At 45.5% G+C, this 20,512-nt stretch overlaps 1 protein-coding gene across 13 annotated transcripts in view; it reads left to right on the forward strand.

Annotated features, from left to right (window-relative positions):
* MED24 (mediator complex subunit 24) overlaps window positions 1–19,991 on the forward strand; it is a 50,824-nt gene extending 30,833 nt beyond the window's left edge. For 7 of the 13 annotated variants that reach the window (XM_083408536.1, XM_083408545.1, XM_083408541.1 and 4 more), the window contains 12 exons: window positions 2,769–2,806; window positions 4,402–4,484; window positions 4,915–5,093; window positions 5,680–5,779; window positions 6,198–6,373; window positions 7,222–7,486; window positions 8,777–8,958; window positions 10,109–10,202; window positions 12,333–12,447; window positions 15,787–15,867; window positions 16,728–16,876; window positions 18,872–19,991. In XM_083408536.1, the coding sequence (XP_083264662.1) occupies window positions 2,769–2,806; window positions 4,402–4,484; window positions 4,915–5,093; window positions 5,680–5,779; window positions 6,198–6,373; window positions 7,222–7,486; window positions 8,777–8,958; window positions 10,109–10,202; window positions 12,333–12,447; window positions 15,787–15,867; window positions 16,728–16,876; window positions 18,872–18,988 (1,579 nt within the window). In that variant the 3' untranslated portion in view covers window positions 18,989–19,991. The remainder of the gene's footprint in view (window positions 1–2,768; window positions 2,807–4,401; window positions 4,485–4,914; window positions 5,094–5,679; window positions 5,780–6,197; window positions 6,374–7,221; window positions 7,487–8,776; window positions 8,959–10,108; window positions 10,203–12,332; window positions 12,448–15,786; window positions 15,868–16,727; window positions 16,877–18,871) is intronic. The other 6 variants (XM_083408543.1, XM_083408548.1, XM_083408544.1 and 3 more) reach the window with 2 other exon arrangements.
* The last annotated feature ends 521 nt before the right edge of the window (window positions 19,992–20,512 follow it).

Consider the following 20,512-nt stretch of genomic DNA (forward strand, 5'->3'; position numbering starts at 1 on the left):
TGGAATGTCATTGAGATGAATAAGATTTGGGATGCAGAAAAGTAAATAATCAAACCATGAGTTCTAGCACATGCGGGAGGCCACCCGAATTTTGTAATTTGACATTTGAATGATTGGGATTAGTAATTGTACTTTGATTTGGCATTGTTATAATGAGGCTACCATTGGATTATTGTAATTGAAAACTAATAAAAATTATTGGGGGGAGGGTAAAAATAAAGTGACGTAAAATAGTAAAAAGAAAAGTAGCAAAATAAAATAGAACAGAACAGATAAACAATATGCTCCAAGGCTATAGTCTCACCCAGCCTTGGACTTCCAATCCTGAACTTGGGAAAATGAGATATTGTGCTGTTGTCATTCAAAAGGAGCTTGCAAGGCTGATGTGCAATGGCTAAAATGCAGTTGAGCATCCATTGGTTGAGTGTGTTGGAAGCTGTACCCTACCTGGCCTCTGTCTACATAGGATTCAGGCTGTTTTTAGATCCTCATCAGCATTTCCAGGCACAGTTCAGAGGGGGAACCATTGCACAAGGTGTCGGAGTAAAGCGCCCCCAGCTGTTAACAACTTTAATATCACTATCATGTACAAATCGCTCTTGATCTGGAGTGCGTTCTTCCCCTTCCTCCCCCTGCAGAAACAATGAGGCGGGTTCTTAGAATTCCCATTTCGCATAGATGGGAAACTGAGGTGGGGGCCAAAGCCTCGGTGGCATGGTAGGCTGACCTATCCCACAGCAAGAGCAGCGTGAACAGAGTCAAATCAGCAGTTCCCATTAATGTTTCTCTCCCCAGACATCTTGTGAAACACTACTCATGACATGACATCACTGCATGTTGTGTTCCTCTGCCCTGGGAGTTGGGAAACTGGAAATACGTGTTGACATAGTGACTTGGGTGTTGTTGGGGCAGCCCAATACAGATCTGCTGCTTTCAGTGGCAGCCAGGTGACTTCCCTAACGTTTAGCACTGGCCTTGGATCTAAGCCTTCAAGCCCGTAAGCCAATCTATCCTAACAGAACACAGGCACCATATGTATTTTAGCTGTAAGGCCGTTTTGCTTTTCTGAATTCCTGCAAATGACAAGAGATCAACCCCCTGTCTCCATTCCTCTTCTTTTATTCCACAGCCCATCCCCAATTCCATGTAAGGCTGCTGCATTTTTTTCTGAACCCATTTGTGTCTTAGCTGAAGGGGCTATTAGGTAGCCGCTCACGAGGCTGTTAAACCTCCCACAAGTGGCTATCTTACAAGCACACTCAGGCCTTTCTGTACTTGAGCAAATCAAGCAAGATTGTGGGGTGGGGGGCTTCTCCCACCCGTTATTAGAAGCAAACAATTCTCCTGCAGGGTAAAGACACATTTGTTTTTGATGTTGCTGCCAGGAGGGAGAACCGGGAGGTGGGGCTGGACTATCTTTCGAGCCATGTGATGGTATATTTCTGTCACAAGACTCCTGTCTGAATAAATCTACTCCACTTCTCCACGTATAAGCCTCAAGCATGCGAGCTCTAGCGCTGCAGTATAGCTGCTGTGGCCATGTGTAGTCCACACAAGTGTGGAATATGATACCGAGTATGTAATTCGGCATCCTATGTGAGGTTGAAAGCGAAAGGCTGTGCCATACCAGAAAGGAGGGCTTTCTTTCAGCCAAAACTCACCGGAACTGAGTGTGTCTGAGTTGGTGGGTTCTGTCACCTATCTGGCGTGTTCCGGCAGCTCTGTAGCATTGTGGCACGGTAGTGTGTGGTAGAGGCTGTGGGCGGCACATCTGTGCGGCAGAGGGTGGTGGCATAAGGCTCCGGAACTGGTGGTGAGGCCAAGGGGCGAAGAAGAGAACCTTTCTTAGGCGATCCCACCCCTAACAAAAGCTCAACAACTTGGGTGCTCCTCCTAAACAAGTTCCGGCACCTCTTTTATCTAGAAAAAAAGCCCTGCCAGAATGTCAGAATGTTTGCATTATGGGAACTTGGCTTGCTAGATGAGCCACATCAGGGTGGGAAAGGCCTGAATCTTTTCCAAAAGAGTAAAGGCAGACTAAGGCTGCATCCACACTGTATACAGTGGTACCTCAGGTTACAGACGCTTCAGGGTTCAGACTCCGCTAACCCAGAAATAGTACCTCGGGTTAAGAACTTTGCTTCAGGATGAGAACAGAAATCGTGCGGTGGCAGCACGGTGGCCCCGTTAGCTAAAGTGGTACCTCAGGTTAAGAACAGTTTCAGCTTAAGAACAGACCTCCAGAACGAATTAAGTTCTTAACCCGAGGTACCACTGTATTTTCAGAGCATATCTAAAGCAAGCCTCCCCCCCCCCCCCATATGGGAACTGTAGCTTACCCACAGCAGAGCTACAATTCCCAGCACCCTTTACAAACTTTAGTTCCCAGGATTCTTTGTGAGAAGAAATGTGAATTAAATGTATACTGTGTGCACAGCCTAAGAGGAGGAGAATGGAGGCAGGGAATGGCTAAGAAGGTTTCACCTTGATTAGGTTGGTACAAAGAAGAAAGGATGCGGCAGCACCCAGATTGAGATGGGCATTTAGTCTTGCCAATTTGCTGTCTTGGTTCTTTTTGTAGAATGGGAATGATTGCGACCTACTTTTTAAGTTCGCATTGTTTTTCGCACAGCAAGGTGATCAACATTTTAGAAAGCAAAAAAATAAATATGTGGGGGCAGTTATGATACTTGGTTTGGTCCCGTACGAAATAAATGCAGCCTTAGCTCATTTCCCCCCCTTTTCTGTTCCTTCACCTCTCATTATAGGCTTAATGAACTTACCAAGCACATCAGCGGAGAAGGCTGTAAGTCCCTGTTGTCTTGCTTTATTTCTTTTCTTTTCAGTCTAATGTTACTGCAGCTCCTTCCTGAGGCTCTAGATATTTTTTGCGTGTTAACTGAAAAGTCTGGAGGGGGTGGGGAAGAGTTGAAAGTGAGCCATGGTGCCTGGCAGCGTAGGCAGTGCCAGCGCAGCATTCCTGATGCAACAAGGGGGGCATTCAAGTTATGACTGGGGTCTCTTTGTCTTTTGGGCTACCACGTGCATCCTCCCGTTTCCCCACCACCCCTGAGAATAGTCACTTTGTGCTGCTTGGTGGGGGACCTCGGCCCTGGGAGGGGAAGGGTTAACTTGCAGCTGTGAGCTTGCCCTCCCTCTCCTCTCCCCTTCCTTTCCTCCCCACAGTCCTCTGAGCGCCCATACAGCTCAAGTCCTTTGGATGGAGTGATGTGTGTGAATCCCACTTAACCCAAGATAAGGATTCTGAATGCGTTTTGCATGTGATTAAATGCACAAAAGACCCTCTGACCTTCCACTGGACTGATGGGAAAGGGAGCTCTCTTTAGCCATTGGCAGTTTTTGTTTCCTCCTTGTTCATTTTTCAAGATGTTTGGAGTGCTTTGGAACTGTTAATCTTGGTCACACCCTCAAAAGGGTTTGATAAAACGTGAGGAGCTGGAAAAAGGGGCCTGAGTCCGATTTTCGTTAGGGATGTCCATTGCTCTGTTCTTGCTGCTTTCTATGATTACAAGAAGGCCAATAAATAGATAGGGACGCGGGTGGCGCTGTGGTCTAAACCACTGAGCCTCTTGGGCTTGCCGATCAGAAGGTTGGCGGTTCGAATGCAACGGGGTGAGTTCTTGTTGCTCTGTCCCAGCTCCTGCAAACCTAGCAGTTCGAAAGCACACCTGTGTAAGTAGATAAAAAGGTACCACTGCAGTGGGAAGGTAAACGGCGTTTCCATGCGCTCTGGTTTCCCTCATGGTGTTCCATTGCACCAGAAGCATTTTAGTCATGCCGGCCACATGACCCGTAAAGCTGTCTGTGGACAAACACTGGCTCCCTCGGCCTGAAAGCGAGATGAGCACCGCAACCCCATAGTCGAATTTGACTGGACTTAACCGTCCAGGGGGTCCTTTTTAAATAAATAGAAAGATACATGGGTTTTTTTGGGGGGGGGGGTCATTTATATATGCATATTTGGAGAAAAGACAGAGAAGAAAGATGCATGTACCAAAAGCCCAGTCAACGGCACTGTTTTCAAAAGATGTCTAAAAGAAAGCAGGGTCGGGCCCTGCCAGACTTCTCTTGGCAAGGAGTTCCACAGGGCAGGGCCAGCCCCAGGCTAAAGGCGCAGCGAAGGCATATGGGATGAGGGACTGCCAGAAACGCCCCGTCAGAGGCTGTCAGTGATCAACGTGGGACGCAAGGACTCAGGGATGGAAAGAAACAAAAAAACAGAGTGAGAGAACTCCTCTTGTGTCGGTACAATGAACAGGAATGTAGCTGCAGAGCACTTCTTATGCACCAGATGTTGTTAATGGTCATAATAAATTACTGATATATCTCTTGTTGTTGTTGTGTGAACTTATCGTTGTGGGTTTCCTCCCACCTCTCTAGCCAAAGCGGCGTCAGTCAGAGCGCTTCTCTTCGACATTTCCTTCCTCATGCTGTGCCATGTTGCCCAGACCTACGGCTCTGAGGTAGGGTCTTCTCTACGCTGTACAATACGGGGGCAAGGGAGAGGTAATGGTGGAGGAGAGGTTCTCTGCATAGGCATAGAGATGTAAGTAAAAGGGGGTTCTTCTCTGAACACGTGCAGTGTACCTTCCGAGCTTTGCACTCTCTTCTCCCCTCCACCTGGGAGGAATATTTTTAATTTGCTTTGAGTTTTGTCGTAAGCCACCCTGAGAACTTGGCAACAGGCTGCCATGAAAATGCCATAAATAAACAAATTGGGTGGCCAGAATCCTGACAGTGAGAGCTTATTCCAGTCATGGGAAACCAGGTCCCATGTTCATGCCCTACATGTGTTGTCCCTAACCTCTCACTCACTAGGTGGCGCTGTTGCTGTGGTCAAGGGCTTCAGGATGTCTCTACCCTGCCCAACTCCTTTGGCCGTCTCTCTTTCAGGTGATCCTTTCTGAAGCTGGTCCACCTGGGGAAGTGCCTTTCTTTGAGACCTGGATGCAGACCTGCATGCCAGAGGAAGGGAAGATCCTCAACCCTGACCACCCTTGCTTCCGGCCCGATTCCACCAAGGTGGAGTCTCTGGTTGCTTTGCTCAACAATTCGTCAGAAATGAAGTTGGTGTAAGTAGCTGCACTAGAATAGCTTTGCCGATGAATTGGTGCACTAAAAATAGCGCGCTGAAGGTTCCCTCCTCTCCCGAGCACCAGTCACTTTCTTCATGCTGCAGGGCTATTCGTTGTTTTCTCTGTCCATGCTGTAGAGCGGATTCCTGAACCTCGTGGCTTTCAATTTCTTAAAGCAGGTTTCTAGTCCTCATGGTTGAACACAGGGCAGGCAATCTCAACAGAGCTTTCTGATAGTTAAGATGTGGACTTTCTGTGCATCCCTTGCTGCTCCTGCCTCCTTCCTTATCCTGTATACATGGTTTCACCAACATTTACGTTTGGTGCGAACAAAACCTGCAAATGGTGCATAATTCTGCTTCTGCTTACTGGGGGAGGGAGAGACTGGAGCTCAGCCCCCTGCCACTTAGAAATCTTTGCTCAGCCCTCGCTTTTGAGCTTTTACCCGGTATCGCTAATACACTTTCAAGAGAAGAGGAGGCGGGTTTGGAATGGGGGGAGGGAATGGCTAATAATCTCTTATATTCCTGACCAGTTTTCCCCTTAATTCTTTCCCTCCCTGTATATCTTTGCATCTGAACAGGCAGATGAAATGGCAAGAGGCATGTCTGAGCATCTCTGCTGCTATCTTGGAGATCCTGAACGCTTGGGAGAACGGGGTTCTCACCTTTGAGTCCGTCCAGGTAATGACAAAGAGCAGGCTTTTCTAGTGAGCCTTGTATGCAAAGGAGATGTGTTGCTATTCACCTTTTAAAAGCCCACCACCATTCAGAAGCAAAAATCTGAATCAGGAATGGTGCAAAAACATTCTGGTCTGTACCATGCAACAGGGAGGCTGCGAGTTTCTCCCTTTATAGAAAACCTCTCTGAAAAGAGAAAACTGTAGCAACAAACTCACTACACAATCCTGATGATTTGGTGCTTTAGGCTTGTTCTTTCTCTATGGGATGCATAGAATTGAGAGTTGGAAGTGTTCTTAGAACTACTGCTGCAGTTGCAGTATGTTTGGTATCCAAACCATCCCTCAGTGAATCGAGAGTCTCAACAGCTGCCTTGTTGCCTCACTTTCCCTCCTCCACCTCCTCCTCCTCCCTTCCCCAGAAAATCACAGACAACATCAAGGGGAAGGTGTGCAGCATGGCTGTGTGTGCTGTGGCCTGGCTTGTAGCTCACGTCCGTATGCTGGGCTTGGATGAGCGAGAGAAGTCATTGCAGATGATCCGGCAGTTGGCAACTCCCCTGTACGCTGAAAACACCCTGCAGTTCTACAGTGAGAGGCAAGTAAGAGTCTGGGTAGCAGAAAACAGGGTGTTAAGCTCAGGGTTTAAAATGTGGGGTACAGGCTGCATCTTCAGGGAAGGCTAACCTGCTTGTATTCTGCTTTGTGCCTCTGGTGCGTGTTCTGCTTTTTTGTATGATTTCCATGCTGATATCGTGTGTCTCATAAAAAACACTGAATTAAGCATCCTGAACGATCAGATATAACTGGGAGGCTTTTTGTTGCATGAAAAAAAAAAGTTCAAATACTCTTTGGTTAAAGCGCAGTGCTGCTAACGCCAAGGTTGCAGGTTTGATCCCCTTATGGAACAGCTGCATATTCCTGCAGTGCAGGGGGTTGGACTAGATGATCCTCAGGGTCCCTTCCGACTCTACCATTCTGTGATTCTGTAGCTCCACAGGCAGTACAGGCAGTGAGCAGTTGATCAGCCACGTTGGGCTACTCTGGCTACCAGGCCGCACTGTCGCTGTTCTTAAGGTGGCCATCCTGGGACAAAAAGAGAATCAGAGGGAACCTGCAATGTGAAGCTGCTGAATTGCCACTCATTCATCTGGGTCTGAATGGAGACAATGGTTTCCTGTCCCAGTGCGAGGGTTAGATTTACACAGCAGCGCTAAGATAATTCTGTTATACCCCGAACACTGCTGCTGTGAAGGGTCCTTTTGCAAATATTAAGCTCTGGTCAAAGACTGCTTCAGCACATTCCTTAGAGCCTCAACCCGATGCCTTTAGTTGACGTTGCTTGGAATTTGGGGGCATCAGCAACTTGGAGCTGCCGAAGAAGCCTTGATAAGGATGCAGATTTAGTGTGGTCATGCTTTACCCTTTTTTCTCTCCCCTGTCCAGAGTGGTGATCATGAGTTCAATCCTTGAGCACATGTGTGCTGATGTCCTGCAGCAGACAGCTGCGAATATCAAGTTCTCAGCCACAGGGGTCGTCACGATGCCCTACTGGAACTTCCTTCCTGCCAAGAAGCCAATCAAAGAGGTGCTGATGGGCGTCTTCTCCAAAGTGCTGGAGAAAGGTTGGGTGGACAGCCGCTCCATCCACATCTTCGACACCCTTTTGCACATGGGCGGAGTCTACTGGTTCTGCAACAACCTTGTCAAGGTACGGGGCACGCGAGAGTACTGTACTTTTCCAACAGCTAGAAAAAAGACTTCACCTGTTGGAGGCATTATGTTGTAAATGGTTTTCCTGAAGTTGTTGTGGGTGCCATGCTTTAGTAGAAGATGTGGCTTGTAAATGCTTAATAAATAAGTGGAATAGCTTTGCTTTTCATAAAACAGGTTGCTTTACCTAAGCGGTCAAAAGGCTCTGAAAACCCTCGCTCATTCTCCTGCGAGGCAGAAAAGTTTTCTTTTTGCATTCCCAGTTGGGCGAGGCAAGACTGAAGCAGAGAGAGAGTGGCTTGCCTCTAAGTCACCCAAGGGATTCTCATGATGACGCCATGATTTGGATTCTTGGCCTTACCGTAGCTCATGAGGATACTCGGAATTGCAGTCTCTTGATGCCTGGCCTCAGCTGTATGCCTTCCTATATGCATATTTGAGAAAGACCTGTGAGCTAATTAGGAATAGTCAAGTCATATAATTCTAAGCTCACTCCCCCCCCCCCCCCCGGGTAACATTGCCTATAATTATTATTATTATTATTTACTTACACCCCACCCATATGACTGGGTTGCCCCAGCCACTGTGGGCAGCTTCCAACAGAATATAAAAAAGCAAAGAGGAACATCAAACATTAAAAACTTCCCAATACAGGGCTGTGTTCAGATGTCTTCAGAACATCTGATGGGAGAGCGTTCCATAGGGCAGGTGCCACTACTAAGAAGGCCCTCTGCCTGGTTCCCTGTAGCTTCACATTTCGCAATGAGGGAACTTCCAGAAGGGCCTCGGAACTGGACCTCATTGTCCAGGCTGAACAATGGAGACAGAGACTAAATGTCCACAGTGATGGACTCAGGTGGAACTGCAGAGCAGACAGTTTCCAAAGGTTCAGGATCGTGACAGACACAGCCCTGGGGGTATTTGTAGCTGCATGTAGTGGACTGAATGCCTCCTGAGTATATTCCCTTCTCCCAACCATCTGAGAGGTGGGCTTATGTGGGTCAAAATTATGCCTCTCTCTCTACCTACCCCATCCACTTCTTTCTGTTGGGGATACTGCAAGAGGAATATTTCTTCTTCTGCGTTTAGCTGCACAGTGCTTTTCTATGGGGCTGTTTCTGACCACTGACAAAGCATGGGCGAGAGAGAGAGTCTGTGTGAGCTTTGTCCACGGCCCTAGGCTGCCATAGGCTCCCAGAGTAGTTTGGCGCTCATAGCATTAAGCGAATGTCGCTGCTCTTTGCCCCTCTGCTCTTGTCACTTTCTGTCGTCCTCTCTTCCCTCTCAGGAGCTGCTGAAAGAGACACGGAAAGAGCACGCAATGCGGGCTGTGGAGTTGCTCTACTCCATTTTCTGCCTGGACATGCAGCAACTGACGCTCACCCTCCTCGGACACATCCTGCCCAATCTGCTCACAGACTCCTCCAAGTGGCATATGCTGATGGACCCTCCGGGCAAGGCTCTTGCCAAGTAAGAGATGAGCAGACAGGTGTTAATGAGCCCCAATTCTGTGCTGGTATGAAATCCACAAGCCAGAACTTGATGGGATGTTAAGGACACGGGTGCCATTTTTTTTGCACAGTTTATTCAGTTTCTGGTTGCCATGAGAAAGGGAAAAATATTGAGTGCTGAAGCTCAGTCTCCAACTTCCTGGGAATCCTGCATTCAGTAGTTACCAGGTAGCAGTGAAGTTACAGGGAACCAGGCAGAGGGCCTTCTCAGCAGTGGCGCCTGCCCTGTGGAATGTCCTCCCATCAGATTTCATGGAAATAAACTACTATCTTACTTTTAAAAGACATCTGAAGGCAGGAAATTTTTTAATATTCATTTGGGGAGTGCCCAGAGTGGCTGGGGAAACCCAGCCAGATGAGCGGGGTATAAATAATAAATTATTATTATTATTGCCCTGTACCCTTTCAAGCCATGAAAACTAGAGTCTTTCTTTCTTTCTTTTCTTCCTTCCTTCCTTCCTTCCTTCCTTCCTTCCTTCCTTCCTTTCTTTTTTTCTTTCGAAAACATTTTGCTGAGCGCTTTAAAACATGTGAAATAATGATAGCTGAAAGCTAGAAGCAATAAGACATGGGAAGTTAAAAAATAACCACAAATTGCAAATGCTGTTAGAGGCAAGCTTTGGGAATGAAACATGGGAGCCCTTCCAGCCCATCTCCAAGGCCCTCCTAGAACTTCAAAGCTGAATTCCCACAAACACTAACAAGAAACATATTTTAATGCATCAAGGCAGTAAAAATGGCACAGTTTCACAACCCAAATGCAAGCTTCTAGGGTTCACTCCATTAAACCACAAGCTCGGCTTTTCTCATATCGCCCCAGCAATATGTTGTTTCCCCCCATTGAGGCTGCCTTACAGGCTTAGCGTGACATCTTGTGTGCTGGGGTACCAGGGATGATGGGGTCCAGGGAGTGGAAGAATGCATTTATTGATGTAAACTTAAGGAGACATTCTCTGATTACTGATCTCCTCCAAATATGATGCTAGTTTCCCTGTACTCCATATACGGTATGAGAATGTCGTGGTTCATGAAAACCCTCATCCAGTAAGAAAAAGCAAAAAAATCACTTGTCCTTCTTTGGAGCTGATGTATGTTTCTTTTTCCATTAGGCTGTCTGTGTGGTGTGCCTCCAGCTCTTACTCCTCCCACAACAAGGGGCAGACTTCGGCTTGGCAGCGCAAGAGGCACCGAGAAGATATAGAGGTAAACTGCTGTTCCCACAAGGATGTTGGGAAAAGGAAAACAGGCCGCAGTGGATTGATAAGTGCAATGGGAGTGGCTGGATTTGAAGAGGCGAGAGGAATGAATGGGGGAAGGAGAATTGTGCAAAAAAGCAAACTTGTACAATTTTCAGTTGTAAAATTTAATTATGATTTTTCCTTTTAAAAAATTAATCGCAGTTTTAAAATGTAAGCTTTGAGATTGTAGCAAAGGAATTGTCTTTCCTTGACCTCTAAGAACATTAGAAACCAGCAACACCTTGTTGGATCAGACCAAGGATTCAAATCAACTAGCATTTTGTTTCCAGGAACAGCCAGTCAGTTGCCTCCAAGAGGCTCAGAAACAGGGCATGGAAGTGACAACCTTCCGCTTAATTTATGTTCCCAAAATCAAACTGGTATTGAGGTTCTTTTTCACTACCATGACTAATAGCTGTTGATAGACGTGTCCTTCATGAATTTGTCAATCCTTCAATAAGATGATCTGATTGTGGTTAGCTATCTCCCCCCCCCCCGCCCCTTCTGATATTGTGTAGCATCTCGGACTGCAACCCTATCTGAAACAATTTCGGACTTTAGTTTTCCTTACTTGCTTGCATTAAAAAAAAAAATATGCAGACCCTTGAGATATGAAACTTTTTATGATATCAAAGTGACTCCCTATGTTCACTAAGCTCTTGGGCAGGCATAGGCAAACTTGGCCCTCCAGATGTTTTGCGACTACAACTCCCATCATCCCTGACCGCTGATCCTGTTAGCTAGGTATGATGGGAGTTGTAGTCCAAAGACAACTGGAAGGCCAAGTTTGCCTATGCCTGCTCTTGGGAACTTCACCAGAGTCCATGCATCAGATAACATGGCTCTGCAGTGTTAGAAATTCCAAAAGCAATTATTATTAAGTGAGCACACACAGAGAAAAAAAGTTCTGTATGAAAACAAGAGTTGTGGCGCACAGGGAAACAGGAAAGTCCTTTTTTTCTCATTCTATCCCTCACTTTCTTCCTGGGTGCTTCTTCAGCTCATCCAGTGAAGGAGAAAAACCATAGTTCAGTAAGAGTATATACTTGGGTTTCAGTCTTCAGCATCTCTTGGTTGGGCTGCGAAAGACTTCTGCCTGAATCCTTGGAGAGACACGGCAGGTCAGGGTAGAAAATACTCTGCTAGGCAGACCGACAGTCTGACCTTGGTACAAAGCAAGCTTCCAGGCTGGTGACTGGGAGTGGCTGCTGAGACCATATAACACCAGTCCTGAGAGACCTACATTGGCTCCCAGCACATTTCCGAGCACAAAGTGTTGGTGCTGACCTTTAAAGCCCTAAACAGCCTCAGCCCAGTATACCTGAAGGAGCGTCTCCATCCCCACCCTTCAGCCTGGAGACTGAGGTCCAGCTCTGAGGGCCTTTTGGTGGTTTCCTCACTGCGAGAAATGAAGCTACAGGGAACCAGGCAGAGGGCCTTCTCGGTGGTGACACCCGCCCTGTGGAATGCCCTCCCATCAGATGTCAAGGAAATAAACAACTATCTGACTTTTAGAAGACATCTGAAGGCAATCCTGTTTAGGGAAGTTTTTAATGTTTGATGTTTTATCGCTTTATTATTATTATTCTATTGGGAGCCGCCCAGAGTGGCTGGGGAAACCCAGTGGAGTATAAATTAATTAAATTATTACTACTACTATTATTATTATTATTCCTGTTTCCGTGAGATCAGTGTGCAAAAGCAGCTTGTCATGTTTGCAAATGGAACAGACATTTTACAAACAAGAGGAGGGATAGCATTCCGTTTCTGCAATGTGTCACATCCATTGTGGAGTAGCTTAGCCCTGTGAGGTAGGTTAGAACTGGAGTTTGAATTGGGGGCTTGTGGGTCACAGTTTAGTCTCAGCCATCACACTACAATGCCTCTCTGGCACCTCTGCTTCCTTCTTTTAAATATGTTGATGAGAAATGGAGTATGTGAATCATCCTTTTTTTTGAGAGAGAGAGGCAAAGGTGAGACAGTACAAGTCCATACATGAATGACAAAATCAGGACCAGACTGCCTGCCTTATTCATGGTTGTGTATATCAGTAACCGTGATGGACTCTTTTCTGTCCTTTCGGTTCCTCTTCCAGGATTACACCAGTCTCTTCCCATTGGACGATACCCAGCCTTCCAAACTGATGCGCCTGCTCAGCTCCAATGAGGAAGACACCAGCATCCTCTCTAGCCCCAGTAAGTGGAATCATGGTGAGAAAGCTTTTCCTGGAATTAATATGAGTCCAAACAGGCTCCCTGGAAAAGACTGGCCAATCTTGAATCCATTCTAAACCTGACTAAAGCTCATTCCACTTCCTCTCTCTCTCTCTCTCTCTCTCTCTCTCTCTCCTTTTAATCATGTCAAAACAACAACGTCTCTACATCTAGGAGGATTCAGATTAGATGGATCTATTTAAAACATTTAACATTTTGCTTTTTTAAAAAAAAGTTATTTATTTTGAACTGCTTCCTCCAAGATAATAAGTAAATAGGTATAAGCCACAGGGAATGAATGTGGGGATTACTTTGTTTGCTTCAAGGAAAATTTAGGTGTGCTGTTTGGAATGGGTAGAGGCGTCAGAGCTCAGTGTAGGTCACGTGCCAATGCAGCTCCTCAGCTATCTAGCAATTCTGGCCCTTATTGGAGGCTTCAACACATCATTTTGATTTGTAATTGTGCCCCCTGGGAGGGTGTGCTACCAGGAGCATGTAAAGGTAAAGTTTCCTACCTTGCTGACTTTTTAAAAGTTAAGGATAGCGGCGCAGCGCAGAACACTGTTGGCAGTGGAAATGTCCAAAACGGAGTCTGGCTCAGCGTGGCATCCAACTCAGATGGAAGAATCTCTTGATATGAAGGAAGAGATGGCGCAGGAACTAAAAACCAAAAACTACTAGATGGAAAGAAGACAAAAGTCCCTATCAGATAAGAATGGCAGGTTAAGTTGATGGATTATGCTGAAATGGCAAAAATGACCAGAAGAAATCAGGAAAACCAAAATTTCAATAAGAAATGGGGGAAATGTATAATTTATCTTAAAAACCATTGTGTAAACAGCTAAAATCACTACTAGGATTATAATAGCAATTGTAAGGGACGCGGGTGGCGCTGTGGGTAAAAGCCTCAGCGCCTAGGACTTGCCGATCGCATGGTCGGCGGTTCGAATCCCCGCGGCAGGGTGCGCTCCCGTCGTTCGGTCCCAGTGCCTGCCAACCTAGCAGTTTGAAAGCACCCCCGGGTGCAAGTAGATAAATAGGGACCGCTTTATAAGCGGGAAGGTAAATGGCGTTCCGTGTGCTGTGCTGGCTCGCCAGATGCCGCTTGTCATGCTGGCCACGAGACCTGGAAGTGTCTCCGGACAGTGCTGGCTCCCAGCCTATAGAGTGAGATGAGCGCACAACCCTAGAGTCTGGCAAGACTGGCCCGTACGGGCAGGGGTACCTTTACCTTTTTTTACCTTTAATAGCAATTGTAGTTTAATGTTGAGTTTTGGATATAATGGAGATGTAGAAGGTTTGGGTTATTATAAAAGATGCAGGAGGAAATGGTTAACACAAGGACCCACAAAGGGGAGGAAGGAAGTTCAGGAGTTTCTTTGGAATCTTGTTTTTATGTTGGTTGCTGGACTGTAAAACTTTAAACTGAAAAACTAAGTATTTTTTTAAAAAACTAAAAACTACTTAGAAAGAACTGAGACCTGGGTGGGCTGTGTCCAGGAGGAGCTGTAAAAGCTAGTAAAAGGTGCTTCATGTCACAAATCCCACTTGGGCTTTCTGTGTTCTGGGGGACCAAGAGCCACATGCAAAGAGAAAGGCCACTTTCCTATGCATCTCCAGTTATCAGCTCACAGATGAGAACCAGGTGATCAAATGATCAGTAACTTTTGTCAGTAGGGGAAACTGGTGACCTCTTGTTTATGGATATGGAGAACATCACTGCTCATCACCTTGGATTCTTGCCCGGTGATTCAGAGATCTTGTTTTTGTATATTTCCATTGCTCTCGAGGCCCGTGATTTCCCTTTATTTCAATATCCTTTTGTTGTGGTTTTACTTTTGTCAACTTAACAATGCAATTGGGGAGTTTTCTCTCCCTAATTCCTCCTGTCATAGCAGTGATTTGGCACACCCGTGTTTCCTCTCTGATTTGCATACGAGATTATTTACAACCAAGCATCTATCCTTGATCCAGCTATGAATCAGAGGGAGTGTTGGAATTTAACTTCCTTTCTTGCAGCGTCATTGCATCTGATTCCACTCTCAGGGCAATTCCATGGCAGAATTGTGGAAATGGATAGATAAGGTCTGTGAAACCCACTATCCAAGGCTGGACTGCTTAGCTTTTAAACACTTGGTGGTGCAGTTGATTTTGTAACCTGTCTTTGTACATTCCTCAATTATGCCACATAGAACAGATCTGAGCACAATTGGCACTGGATTCAACAGTTGACCAATCTCTGTGTTCATTTCTTCTTTAAAAAAGAAGTTTCTAGTCCTCTTGGGATATTTGCAGCAGGTGCTCAATCACACCTTGTTCATTTTTCTTTTTTTAGTGTTCTAACATGCAATGTGTGGTAAGAGGAAGTTAAGTCTTTACATTTATATAGTGCAGGGGTAGGGAATTGGTTATAACTAGCGGGCCAGATCATTCTCCGTCTCTCTACCAACAGCCAGGTCCAAATTTGACAAGTGGGCAGGGCCACCACCTATCATTCATCTGACATCACACAATGACATCAAGTGACCCTTATTTGCCCACATGGTTTGAAATCAATGTGCTGGCAGAGGGACAGCCTTCAAAGTGCCAGTGATTAACTGATCTTCGGATCTTGGGAATCCCCTTGCAGACTGCTCTGGAAGACCAGATGATCTTACTGGATCTTGACAGACTCTTCACAGGACTCGATGATCAGCTGATTCTTGAACGTTGCAAAGCCCTGTGCGCAGTGCTTTGCTGGTGCCACCAATCAGCTGATCGCCAATCCTGCAAACCCCCATTTGGCTTGAGCCAGGTCTTTATGCATCCCATACCTGACATCAGGCATAGGGCAGGTGTGCAGCGCTTGTCCAAAACGGCCTCACAGAACAAATTGGGGGCAGTGGGCTGGCAAAGCCTAATTATGCTTGCAGGCCGGAGCTTCTCCACCCCTGACAGACTGCTTTCATATGCCCAATTTTTTTCACTTACGTTACTATGTTGTAATCCTTCCAATAGTTGTGCAGAGTAGGTCAGTGCTATTATTCCCATAATGCAAATGTGGGGCTATTGCCTGAGAGAAAATGGCTTGAGGCCTTCCTTGTGGAGGTAACATACGTTGAACACTTGGAAATTCTAAATTGTGGTGCTGTTAGTTCAGTGTAACATTGTTGAACATTAGGATGGCGATCCAACATGATCAAAGTGACTTGCCAGAAACCTGCTGCTGCTGCTGCTATCTTGTTATCCCAAGCCCCTCAGGCAATCATTAGAAAAGGGAAGGAAGGTCCAATTCAATGGCATTTCTTGTTTGGGATGCAAGTAGTCACCAAACTCTGGTATTTTCTCTACTATCAGCAGACCGCACGATGAGCACTTCGCTGTCCGCCTCGCAGCTGCACACAGTCAGCATGAGAGATCCTCTCAACAGAGTCCTAGGTAAGCCTCTTCAGTCCTAGCTAAGCGGAGGGGAAAGTTATAGAAGCAGACCGGGCACCCAGCTGGCCTGGTTGAAATGTAGCTCAGTTTATGTGGGGCTTCGTTTGATGGTCACTAGGGGTTCAGCAGTGAAACCTGCTTTTGATAGAGGCGGAAGGGGTCTTTGAAGTCATCTAGTCCAACCCCTTCTTTATCAGTGCACAATCTGCAGTCTAAAATGATGACATCTCTGCCAGGTGGTCATCTAGACTTGGCTTAAATCAAAGCAGGGGAACCTATCCCCTCCTGAGGCAGTCTGTTCCATTGTCAGGCAGCACTATGTTAAATCTCTCCAGTACCATGAACTCCCTGCTTGGTGGCCTTGGGCAAGCCACAGCCTGCCGGTGTGCGGTTACTGATGTTGGTATAAACTGAATCTGGGATCTTGTGGCTGCCAAACGATAACCTGTTGAAGATATAACCGCACTTTGTGGGGTTCTTGTAAGGATCACAGAGAAAAGATGCACTTGAAATTCTATCTATAGATATAGATGCATGTATGTATGGTGAATATTACTATTAACATTATTAGTCGTACCTTGGAAGTTGAATGGAATCCGTTCCGGAAGTCCGTTCGACTTCCAAAGCATGGCTTCTGCAGCCAATCGGAAGCCGCGGAAGCCCCATCGGACATTCAGCTTCCAAAAGAATGTTCAAAAACTGGAACAGTCATTCCGGGTTGCGATCGCTCGGGAGCCAAAATGTTTGAGAACTAGGGTGTTTGAAAACCAAAGTATGACTGTATTTTAAAAAACTGAAAAGGCCTCAAAATAGGGGTTTAGAGGAGACAATACTTAGTTCCTTCCTCTTCTGCTCCCCAGCCAACCTCTTCCTGCTGATTTCTTCTATCTTGGGAGCCAAGACAGCCGGGACACACACACAGTTTGTTCAGTGGTTCATGGAGGAGTGCGTAGACTGCTTGGAGCAAGGAAGCCGTGGCAGCATCCTCCAGTTCATGCCCTTCACCATGGTGAGCGACTCCCATTTTCCTCTTGAAGATTTCTGTAGTTTATCTTTGGACTCTTGGTCCATTGCTGCTCTCTAGCAAAGCTTTTGGCTTATAGGGGGTTGCAGGGAGACTTCTTCCATGTGACCTGAGTAAAGGCCCATTCCCTGCAGTTTTCCTCACTCAGCAGTCACAATTCAACATGGCCCCTGGGAAGTAAGGAATCATTAAGGGAAACCACCTCCATACCTTTGAGTGCCCTATTTTAGCCCCTTGAACTTCTGAGCCGTGTGGAAAGAACTGTCACCTAGATCTCAGTCCTAGTTGGTTCTTTGCACTTCAGAGTTCAGTTTTGGATGAATTTAACAGATAGAGAACCACATAATGTTAGGGGTGTTGTTTCCAAAGTGGCTAAACAGTGGTGTACAAAACAGGTGGGTTTTGTGTGTGGTGACGATGCACTATATGCCAGCAAAAGTGTTACTATGAGCTGGGGGTGGGGGGTGGGGATGCCTTTTAAGTACCCAACAGTCATATGACTTGGCCCAGAAAGGCACAAGCAAATCTTCCCTTTGCAGTTCCCCAATGCATGTAGACCAGTCTTCTCCAACGTGGTGCCCTCCAGATGTTGCTGGACTGCAGCTCCTATCTTCCCTGACCGTTGGCATTGTTGGCTGAGACTGGTGGGAGACATAGTATAGAACATCTGAAGAGCACCAGATGGAGGAAGGCTGGTACAGATGATCCATATGAATCCTAAGAGTTCAAGTCTCTTTGGTTCTCTGTTCTTAGGAAAGGCAAACACTAGAGGGAGTCTGTTGGCAGGAACTGACAGCTCCAGAGACAATGACAGAGGAGTAAGTGAGGGTCACCCTAAGCTGTAATCCTGTGTACAATTACTTGGTGTAAAGCCCATCGAACACAGTGGGACTTAACTGCTGATTAAGCTTGCATAGGAATGTACCGTTAAACACCTATCATAGGTTGAGAGAAAATGTACTCAAGGAACATAATTGATCCATTTCTTTGACTCGTACATGCACATACCTTCCTCTTTGAAGAAGCACTAGAGATGTGAGTTTTGCAGAAATATGAAGGTGGGAATTGTCCCCAGCTTTTGATGGTGTCTGTTGTGTGCATGTAAAGCTATATGTTTAAAGCTTTATTGAGTTTGCACATTACAGAATGTTGGGGTTGATGTAGAATGTAATCTTGCAGACTTTTCAAAATCATGTGAATGGAAAAACAGTTGAGAGGGAACAATCGTAGAAAGGAACAAAATAATAATAACTGTTGTCATTATTATATTTATTCTGCTTTACCTGTTATTCCACTTTGAGCATAACAGGTAAGGTTTCAGTATCTCCTCAGCTACTGTTAATCCTATGCTGGGAGTGCCTAGGCCAGAAGGTATAAATTCTCACTATCAACCTCTTCTTAAAGGGAAAAAGATCTCATGGGGAAATCTACTCCCTCACCACCCTGGAATTTCCAGCTTCCTCAGCATCCAAAAGACTCTGGGAAAAGAGGGTTGTGTAAAGGCCAATTAAAGATTTTCATGCCTTGAGGAAAAGCAGAAAGGAGGAAGCCCAGGCCAAGGAGTTTAGGTCATCAGCTCCTGAACAAACTTCCAGTAGCCTGAGATAATCCTGCTGTTCTCTTGTAACTCTCCATATCCCCTGTATTTCAAATTTGTTAACTGCCCAGAATGCCTTGGCAGAAAGACAGTAAAAAAAATAATATTGACCTTTTGTAGCCATTTATAGCCTACAATTCCGTGAATCATGCCCAAGTCTGCTAATATTTACAAGTGCAGTAAATAAATATAAACACCCCTACACGCGGTATGAGACACAGGCTAGGCAGTGCATCTGGACCAGTGCCACAAGCTCTCTTGAATTGTTGCTTTGCCATGGAGGGAAATGGGTCGCTTCAAAGATAACTAGCTCACTCTGCTAGTATCTACTTGCCACTGACATGTCCTCCTTGACCTCTTTCCCCCTCTTTACTTCTGGGCAGGTGTCGGAGTTGGTGAAAGCATCCACCATGTCTAGCCCCAGAATTGTGCTGGCCATCACGGATCTCAGCTTGCCTCTGGGACGCAGGGTGGCGGCCAAAGCCATCGCAGCCTTATGAGCATCCCGTGGGCCCTGCTGCGGGGGAGACGGGGAACCCTAAGAGCAAAATCCCACCCATGGGATAATGTTCCAAGGAAGCTGCCACGTGGTGTGCATTGAATTGTGTACATGCTCTACAGAAGTGGGCATTGCTGTGATGAGAAAATACGCCAGGGCAGACCCCTGAGTCAGTTTCCAAGGCATCTCAAGAGTGTCCTTCCAGTCGGTTTGGAGTCCCCATGGTTGCCATCCCAGCTTTTCCAAGAAACCTTGGCGTTCCAAGTCTTTCAAGCCACACTTCCACTTCTCACACCTGTGACATCTGAATGTGTCCATCAGTTTTTGCTAATACTTCCCCTCCCCTTTTGTTTGTCTTGTTTTATAAATGCCTGGGTGTATCTTTTTCTCTTTAATGGTCAAATACTTGAACGAAGCTACATTTACAAGCAGCACATCCCATTACAAGGTGTCTCAGAAGTGCCATGGTTTTTGATATTTTTATGTTTAAAAAAGTTACAGAAATCATTGTAAAAACAGCTATATTCTTTTATATATATGTATGTGTGTGTATATATATAGTTTTTATTCATTTTCAACAATATAGCAGTTTAACAATGTATAACATGTATTCTCAATCTAAAAAATACAAAAACAAATTTAAAAAGTTTCTGATCAAGACATCATTATAATTACATTTAACAATTTTCTAATTAGGTCCATTATGTTTCAGCATGGAAAAAAGCCAGCCTGGTCTGGGGCAACCAGTTTGTACAATAAGTGTTTTATATGATTGGCTAGCACTTGTAATCTTGATTTATCAAATAGCTTTATTCTATACTACTATTTTCCTCTTCAGGAATATAGAGGCTGAATTTTGCAAACAGGATAATGTTGACAATCCTACATGCTTCCCCTCCTTGTCTTTGTGTATATAAGTTTAGACAATTTCAGTTGCTTTTTTGTATAAATACTGGGGAGAATCCTTTTTGTCCCCTCTTAATAAATTCATTTTGTGAAACACAGAGCTATGTTTGTCCCCTGGTTCCATGATCATACCTTGGAAGCAGAGAGTTTGGGATTGCACACATAACTGAACATCCTGGGAATCTCAGCAAATTTCTGATCATTATGGATGCAAAAATAGGCTTTGAAAAGGAGGCTGTTTTTGGTGGGAATCCCAAGAGCTGAGATAGGATAGTGTTGGACTATTGAGCAGGGGTTTCAAGGCCCCCAACCTCATTTTATTTAGCCCACAGCACGTTAAAATTAACAGGGAGTCTTGCGTTAGCTTTATTATGGCATAAGCTTTCGTGAACTGGAGTCTACCATCGAAAAAATCTTATACCATATTAAATTTGTTAGTCTTTAAGATGCCACTAGACTTTGAATTTTCTGCTACAGCAGCCTAACCTGGTTACCCTTCTGGAAAAACGTTTGCCTTAAAATTGGTTGCCTTTATATTCCTGATCTAGGATTGCTGTAGATGAGGAAGTGCCACTAAGCCCCTATGGTTTCCTGGAAATTCCATAATTTGTGAATGTGA

The sequence above is a fragment of the Podarcis tiliguerta genome (genome assembly GCF_965153285.1).
Source record: "Podarcis tiliguerta genome assembly, chromosome: 13".
In the NCBI taxonomy this organism is placed as follows: domain Eukaryota; kingdom Metazoa; phylum Chordata; class Lepidosauria; order Squamata; family Lacertidae; genus Podarcis; species Podarcis tiliguerta.